General features: G+C 38.1%; 1 protein-coding gene across 1 annotated transcript; it reads left to right on the top strand.

Annotated features, from left to right (window-relative positions):
• Nucleotides 1–6,031: 6,031 nt before the first annotated feature.
• Nucleotides 6,032–8,618, top strand: znf706 (zinc finger protein 706). Its single transcript, XM_028597807.1, has 3 exons — nucleotides 6,032–6,129; nucleotides 7,901–8,046; nucleotides 8,270–8,618. Exons 2-3 carry the CDS (start codon nucleotides 7,912–7,914, stop codon nucleotides 8,363–8,365), a joined length of 231 nt encoding a protein of 76 aa, XP_028453608.1. The 5' UTR covers nucleotides 6,032–6,129; nucleotides 7,901–7,911; the 3' UTR covers nucleotides 8,366–8,618.

Here is an 8,618-nt window from a genome sequence, read left to right as displayed (position 1 = left end):
AAGTCTAGTAGATAATGTATAATGTCTCATATTGATAGTATATATATATATATATATATATATATATATATATATATATATATATATATATATATATATATATGGTTTATTTAAAATACTAGATAAAAACTTAATACAGAGTCATTTTCAGTGGTGGTAGGTAACTAAGTATGTTTACTGAAGTACTGGACTAAAGTACATATTAGAGGGGTTTGTAGGCCTACTTTACTTAACTCTTTTATTTTTGTGCTACTTCATACTTCTACTCCACTACATTTTGTAGAGGAAAATATCGTACTTTATTTTATTCTAGTACTTGTTTCACAGCTGTAGTAGGAGTTTGAATGCAAGACTATTATTTGTAATGGAGTTTTTTTACATAGTAGTATTGGTAATTTTATTTAAGTAATTAATCCAAGTATTCTTCCACCACTGTTCTACTCCACTACATTACAGAGGGAAACAATGTACTTTTTATTCCACTATACAGCTGGAAAATATCTCAGAACTTCTTCCACCACGTCTACAGAGTTACATATGATATACAGTATATGTAAGAAATAATTCAGAAAGGATAAACTGCTCCACAGTTAAAGTTTCAAAAACGGTTGGGTTGCAATTTCCAAACTGGTTTGATGTCCTATGAAGGTGTTTGCATGACAAAATGCAAACCTTTTGCTTATGAATGCCTTTAGGCACTCTTATATGGAAATCAAAAAATTACGTTTCAGATTCAGTTAAACCGTCAGGGGTGTTGTGTGTTCATGTGCAACGATCACTACTATCCTCCCTTGTCTAATTTGTTTTACAGAGCACCTGGGCCTTTCCTGAGCTCTCTCTGTGTTTGAATGGAACTGCTAGATAAATACAGGTGGGGTCCTTTAGTTCCAACAACACCCAGACAGAGAGATGAACAAAGATTAAGAGAAACAGAAAACCTGGTTTAAAGTAGGAGAGAGAAAAAAATGAATAGCTGATGTATTCCAAGCATATTTCTACCAAACTTTATTACCACTTTTTCCATTGAACATGGAAAGATTACTGAACGGGCCTACCCAGCACATGCCCTTAGAGCATCTGGGTCTGCGCCCAGAGCCTCTGTTTGAAATTACTGTTAACATTTCTTGTTGGGAAGTCAATTAAAAAAACTACAAAACAGATGTCTCAAAATCTGTCCATTCGAATAACTAACTCTACTCAGAAAACAAAGTGAGAAGTATGTTTTGCTTGACTTAATCAAAATAATGTTTTTTTATAAGATTCCCCTTGTCTGTACCTTTTCCTACATGACTTCTCCCAGCTGGAATGTTTGCCATGTGGCGGTATGACAGCTGAAATAGTGCGAAGGCTATGATACAAGCTGCCACAAGCAGGCATGGGCAAGACAGAAAAGTCAGGGGCCAGGAGCCACAGAATACCTATCTCTCTCTGTGTGTGTGTGTGTGTGTGTGTGTCCCACTCTGTGAGAGAGGTGAAAGGCATACCTTAGTTTTTTCGCAGAAAGAAGCAGCTTGTCTGGACTTGGCCAGGATTAGGTGTCAGAGTCTCCCTGTTTGAGTACAGAAACTCACAGCTGAGACAGAGACGGAGAGTTGTGGGGATGACGGGAGACATAAAAAAGTGGAAGCCGGGGCAGATTAAGTCACATTTAAACGGATAAATATCCATCTCTCTAAATTAACAGATAAAATCAACCCCAACCTGCGATACAGGATCCGTCTCAAAGGGTCCTAGAAAACATCTGAGCGGTGGTTAGAGGGATAAACAAGACAAATATATTTATTGTACACAAAGTTATGTTCTGAGAAGAAAATACATCCGTTTTTTCTGTTGATCTGCTCGTAACTCAAGATGAGCCACGAATAAATCTTGTTTTATTATAAGGGTTTAGGATATAAAACATTATGTGTTATGCATCAAGGCGTTTCAAATGCAAAATGGTTAAACACATATTATAGCCTACTCATCACTACCAACCTTGTATTGTCTAAATCAGAAATTCCATGACATTTGTGTTACGGTAAAACTGACATTCGATCCAATGCTGTTGACTTCATTCACTAACAGCCACAGTTCAGCTTCAGAGCTGCTGCTGTTAGTGAGGTTAGTGAGTGCTGTCACCACCTTCACAATCAGCCTCTGTCTGACTGGCTTATGTCTGCCCGACCCCAGACCTCGCCTCTCCTTCAGTTGCACTCTGCGTGTAGAAGTGTTTGTGTGTGTGTCTTTGTGTGTGTTTGTGTGTCGAGGTAGGAAATTAACTTTTTTTCCCCTGAAGGCATGGTTTGCCCTCTTGATGTGATTTCTCGGGGCATGTCAGGGTCAATTTCAATAAACCACTGAACAAATACAATTGCATTGCAAAAAAAAAGCTCTCCGTTTGTGCCATTAAGTTTGGTTTTAACTTTTCTACCCTCAGAGATAGATTGACGTGTGATGTTGGAGGTTTAATTTTTAATTTGATATTTCTTTGCAAAATAAATACACTCAAAACACAGCAGTTAAATGCTTTAACAAACCCGTTGTGTGTGCTATATACGTCAATCACGTCACGTGGTATGCGGCCTCTAAAGGCAGCAGTGAAAATTACCAGCATGTGGATGTGTTGTGACTGTGTCACGGCTTGTGTACAGCCAGCCCGACTGGTCTGGCAACATTGTGGCATGTGATGGTGGTGCAGCAGTGGACTGTGGCGCAAAAAAAAGGGAAAGCATGAAGGGGGAGCTGCCGGGAGAGGAAGCGGCCAATGGGGAAGATGAAATCCAACTTCCTCTTCCCTCAACAGCCTCCAGAGAAACAAGGAGGTCACACTCTCTCTGATAGCCACTGTTTCACTCTCTCCGTGTGACGTTTTGTTGCCAGTTTCGCTACCCCTACAATGCATCTTAAAAAAATCTTTCTTGACCCTGGCTTAACCTCTGGAAAACTAGCTAAACCTGGATATGTGGTTATGCGGTGAGAAACATAAACCAGAAACTGCGAAAGATAATATACACCAAAAGGATTCAAAAACAACTTGGCCAAGCAGAAAGTGAACCTGAAAGCCCTTGTGGCGGGATTAAAGGACCCAAATAGGAAAAAGTAATCTCAGGCTATCTGTGGCAAACACCTGCTTATTCATACACACAATGGATAGCCAGATAATATTCTCCTCCACTATTGAATAGCTGACACCAGGAAGATTTGCTTTCACACAGGCCCTAAGGCTGGACAACCTCACCCCAAACCTAAGCTAGCAAGTCCCTGCACAACAACCTCCAGGGCGGGGGGAACTTGAGCAATGTGTGGCTTTTGTCTTTTTTTCTCTCCCTTCTTTCTTTTACTTTTCGCCCCGTTCTGAAAGCATAATCACATCCTTCTCTCTTGAGAGATATTTCCCCCTCCTCACAAAAGGATTGTCTCTCTCTTATGATGAGGGGGGGAAGCAGGAAGGTGGAGGGGGCTGCAATGGCAGGCTGGAGACTTTTCTCACAATGATAAAATTTCTCTCAAGAAAGTCATGACACCTAACTGTTGGGAAATTTTCCAACAGGAATGAGTACTATAATGACTGTTAGTGAATAAAAATACACACACACACACACACACACACACACACACACACACACACATACACACACACGCCCAAACACACACAGTTGACTGTCTTCTTTCGTTCTAATAGAGACAATTACAATTATGCAATTCACAACTAGACACATACAAACTAGGATTTATTATTTTTACAGACTGATTCATATTTTTATGTTATTGGGATAACACGTGAGTTTTTGTTTCCATCATGTCCTAACTGGAGTTTCAGTTAATTTACATATTAGCTGCATTCAGTCAAATACAGAGCAGAGGTGAACAGCTCCACTGTTCCCAAAACCAAAGTCACAGATAGAAAAGATAAATATCCGAGGCAGTCCCATGAACCACATTGTATAACTATAATTAAAAATAGATTTGAATAAATGCTTAACATTCAAGACAGATCTTAGTGGGCCAGCAGTGTATACAGTAATCTTTGAATTTGAGTTTGATATTGTTATAATGATAATATAGCTCTTTTAACATTACAGCCGTCAGTATTAGTGTTAGGTGTGTGTACACATGTTGTGGATGCTGGTACCACTACAACTTATTTCTCCCACACAACACACCAGTATACAGTATACTTTATGTAGTCTTACATACCTGCCACCTAGTGTTGCTTTGGGGGAACATCACGTTTTATCATTTATCTCTCAAAATCTACGGGTGTTGCAGAGTTTGGTCCTGCAACAACGGGATACCAATAGATAAGAGGTGTTTAGTTTAATAGTAAAACCAAGTTTATGTTTTGTTTATTTGTTTCACTTACATAAATACAAATCACATTAAAGAAATATAAAATACATGTGAGTGTGTGGTAGAAACCTCTAATGGCTTCTATTAAAACCACACCCAACGGACATACCAAATGTAAAATGTAGACATACAAAATCATCAGTATTTTAAAATATTAGTGTTCAAAAGTTTGATATAAAAAAGTTTTAAAAAGAGAAATACATGCAGAGAAAGAAATTAGTAGAGGAAGAAGTAACTGCCGTATTTACAGTATAAACAATAGCTTCTAAGAGCTTCTTTGATTTCCAAATCAAAAGAGGAATCCATTTCATTCCACAATATCTCCACGGAATTCAATAGAAAACTGACCACAGGGTGTTTTTATACTAAGGAAGATGAAAATTCATAGCCTGTCTCGTAATTATGGAAATGTGAATTGGTAACAAACTATTTTTAAAATATTTTGTTTTAAACACAAATGTACAGTTTGAAGAATGTTAATGTCGAAGATAGTCAATAACTGCAATTAAAACAAAAACAAATAGCAAATAAGAGGTAGACAACTATTTTTTATTTTACTTTTTATTTCAAACAAAACAATAAAACAGCCATGATGGATCAAATAGAAAAAACGTTATTATTGCATACAATCTCTTTCTCAAATGCTCTTTTGATTGCAAGCACACTGTTCAAATCCCATACATGTGTGAATAGTCTATGACACAAATAATGACTTGGTAAATCTCCTAATTCCAAACAAATAATGAAACAGTATTATTAGGCTGCAGGCCTGTGTCAGCACGCACATTTTATGCAGATTATAATGCAATAATAAGCACAAAAGCATCATGAATAAAACATTGGATAAACAATTACTTCTAACTTGGGATCACCATGAAGCATTTAATTCAAACATATATATATATATATATATATATATATATATATATATATATATATATATATATATATATATATGTATACTACTAGTCAAAAGTTTGGGGTCACATCGAAATTTCCATTCCACTCCATTACAGACAGAATACCAGCTGAGATCAGTTGCATTGTTTTTTTAAAACGGCTCAGCAGTTTTCAGATTACATTATGTGCTTACATAATTGCAAAAGGGTTCTAAAAAAAAATGAATGTAACTGATCTCAGCTGTTATTCTGTCTGTAATGGAGTGGAATGGACATTTCTAAGTGACCCCAAACGTTTGACCGGTAGAGTATATATACATATAAACTGATTTACTTTCTTCTACTAATTCCAGTTTATGTGGATGTGTACTAACCAAACTGGCGACATTGCCAACGTCCTGTATCTGCATCATGGTGACTACATCAGCCAGCCCAGAGCCCTTGAGCCATACTTCCAGTGCATTCATAGATTCCTTCTATAATCGTAAAAATTGAATTGCGCCTACGTACTTTTACCATCGGTTAGTTAATGTATTCCCTACAGTTAGCAAAATATTCTTTTCTGACAATAAAAAAAAGAACTTTACATTAGGCCTACTGCTTCTGCGCATGATCACAGCCATAATATGGATACGTTTTTTGTGTTATCCTGTCATTCACTAAAATCTAATTTTGGTAAACTGCTTCTAACATAACACATTATTAATATAAAATATGTACGTATGATTGTACACGTTTTTTAAACCATGAAACTTTAATTCCTATGAAAGCCGAATTATACGAGAGTCTTTGAACGCAGCAATAGCTTTCAGCTGTCTGAGGTCTGAGAACTGAGCAGCTGTCACACTGTGTCTGCGCGCGCGTCCAGCAAACGACACGTACGGTTACTTGTGGAGAGGTAAGATTTGCTGTCCTTTTAAAATGTTATTAACTAACTAGCTATAACATATAGCTGATACGTTTCCCGGTTAACGTTACACTCCTGCCGACGCGAATATTCATTTTAAGGTTAGCTGACTAGCTATAGCCATAGTGAGCTAAAGTTAGCATGTATGCTAACCCACGTTAACAGCTCGATTAACGTTAGTGCAGGGGAAACAAATTGGCGTCACCTCGATGACGATGAGCCAGATGTGCTGTGGTAACTTCAATGTCATTGTTACTTCATTGCTACATGATATTCCTCAATCTCCAAGCACCAATAAAACTAGTTTTTAAATCAGCTGGCTAACACATGGTGTTGACACAAGTTAACATACTGAGTGCTCAGCAAGCTTACCATATTTGTCATAAGATAACCAACGCTAGTTACCACTGAATACATTGCTGACTATTAATAGACGTTGCTAGTAAGCAAGGCTTGCTTACCAACGGGGCAAAGTGGGGCAATCACCCCAAGTCCCTAGACCTTCAGGGGCCTTGAAAGCTCCAGGGTCACCCTCAGAGTGTGATGATTTGGGAGTATGCAACACTAAAGTTTACAATCTGTTAAGGGCTTAAAGGTGGGTGCTGCATTAGTACCTCACATTAGATCATTGTGTCAAAATCTTGAGGCCCACAGCTGTGAGGGCAAGAGAGAACTTATTTCGCTCCCCAAATACCACTCTCTCAAATGCCAATTGCAAGTAAATCTGTAGCCCAACCTGCCAAACCTGGTCCTGTTCCAAGAAACATATTTGTTATCTTTGCCGATTAAAACCTGGAACCAGGTTTATACAACAGAATTATCCAGACACATTGCTTCAATCAGCCCCTAAGCTAAGCAGTTCTGTTGTTGTTTAGTTTCCCCTATCCTAAATGTCTTTCATGGAATCCATTACACCTACTGTCATGTAAGTCAAGGTTTTGTTTTATCATCTAAAGTACCTGCATTTCAGGTCAGGTTAAACTAAAGCTTTATCTTGTTTACTTTTCCTGACCCTGGCTGACTGGCAGTTTTTGGTTCTTATCAGAGTTTTTTTGCTTTCTTTTTCCAGTGTTTATATCCATTAAATATTTAGCTGCCTATAAGAAAAGCATTGCATTGGCGCTGCAAAAGATTGATGGAAAACAATGAGAGAATTGTCTTATAGACCAAAATTTGTGATACTCTTCATACTTTACCTTTGCCATGACAGTAAACATGGTATTATGCAAACCTTCTCTGTGGGCACTAAAATAACCATTAACTGACTTGTTTATGGTAGATGAGTAGGCTACCAACAGTAATAGAAAAGTTAAGAATGTGCCCAACTAGGGCTGCACGATATTAGGAATATATGCGATATTCGATAATGTTGAATATTTCAATAACTATATTACTTGCGATAAATAAACATATATTTAAGTGTTCTCAGTTCTGCTGCTTTCAGTATTCTGCTACAATACAACAAACTGTTGAATTTAAAACAAATAAAAGGAAATAATTTCATTTTATTGAAAAACTTGAACATTGACTTGATTATAAAAGGAAGCACTAAAAAAAGTGGCTGTTACATTTTAAAGTGCAGTTTTCTACTCCTATTTTCTTTCAACTACAAATAAATCTTTTGCGGTATGTCGCAGCCTTTTGATATCGCGATGATGATTAATAAAAATAAAATGGTATGTTGTGCAGCCCTATCCACAACACTGATGTGTATCCGTAAACATTACCGGTAAGTCCTTTGTCCTTGCTTCCTACCCTTTAGGCTTGGCCAGAATGGCACGCGGGCATCAGAAGCTTCAGTCTCAGCAGAAAAACGCCAAGAAACAGGCGGAAATGAAGAAGGCCAAAAGTCATGATCAAAAGACGGCAGCCAAGGCAGCGCTAGTGTTCACCTGCGCTGTGTGCAGGGTGAGTATGAAGTCTGAACTCTGACAACCCAGAAGCCGAAACCTGACTCAGGATGGGGAAAGGCTTTATTTTTCATTTTAACTTGTTAATTCTGCTGGCGTTTGGTCCCTTTTTTCTTTTAGATTTGTATAACATCCTTTGATCACTGAGAAGCTATATTTTCCAAAGACAAGGCCTCAGCTACGTGCCGAAAATATTACATTATATTTGTTCCTTCCTGCAGTCCCAGATGCCCGACCCAAAAACCTTCAAGCAACACTTTGAGAGCAAGCACCCAAAATCCCCTCTGCCCCCCGAGTTAGAGGGAGTGGAGGCATAAACGCTCACCCTGGATACCAAACCGATTTCCTTCTAGGCCCTGCACCAACTCTGCACCAATCTCAGTCGGACGGCAATGGATGATTTGATGTAACCAACATGAAGTCTTTATCTTCATTTAGGCTTTAACAGGCCAGGTTGCCTTTAACACAATGCTTCCTCCCATCCAGTCCTCTTTTCGCTTGTGTTTAAATACACACGGGCAAAATTTAAATGCCGGTTTTAATTTCAGGGCCACTGAAGAACTGTATAAA

This window comes from Perca flavescens, chromosome 14 (assembly GCF_004354835.1).
Source record: "Perca flavescens isolate YP-PL-M2 chromosome 14, PFLA_1.0, whole genome shotgun sequence".
In the NCBI taxonomy this organism is placed as follows: Eukaryota; Metazoa; Chordata; class Actinopteri; order Perciformes; family Percidae; genus Perca; species Perca flavescens.
Note: the sequence above shows the minus strand (reverse complement) of the source record. Positions and strands in the feature narration are given on the sequence as shown.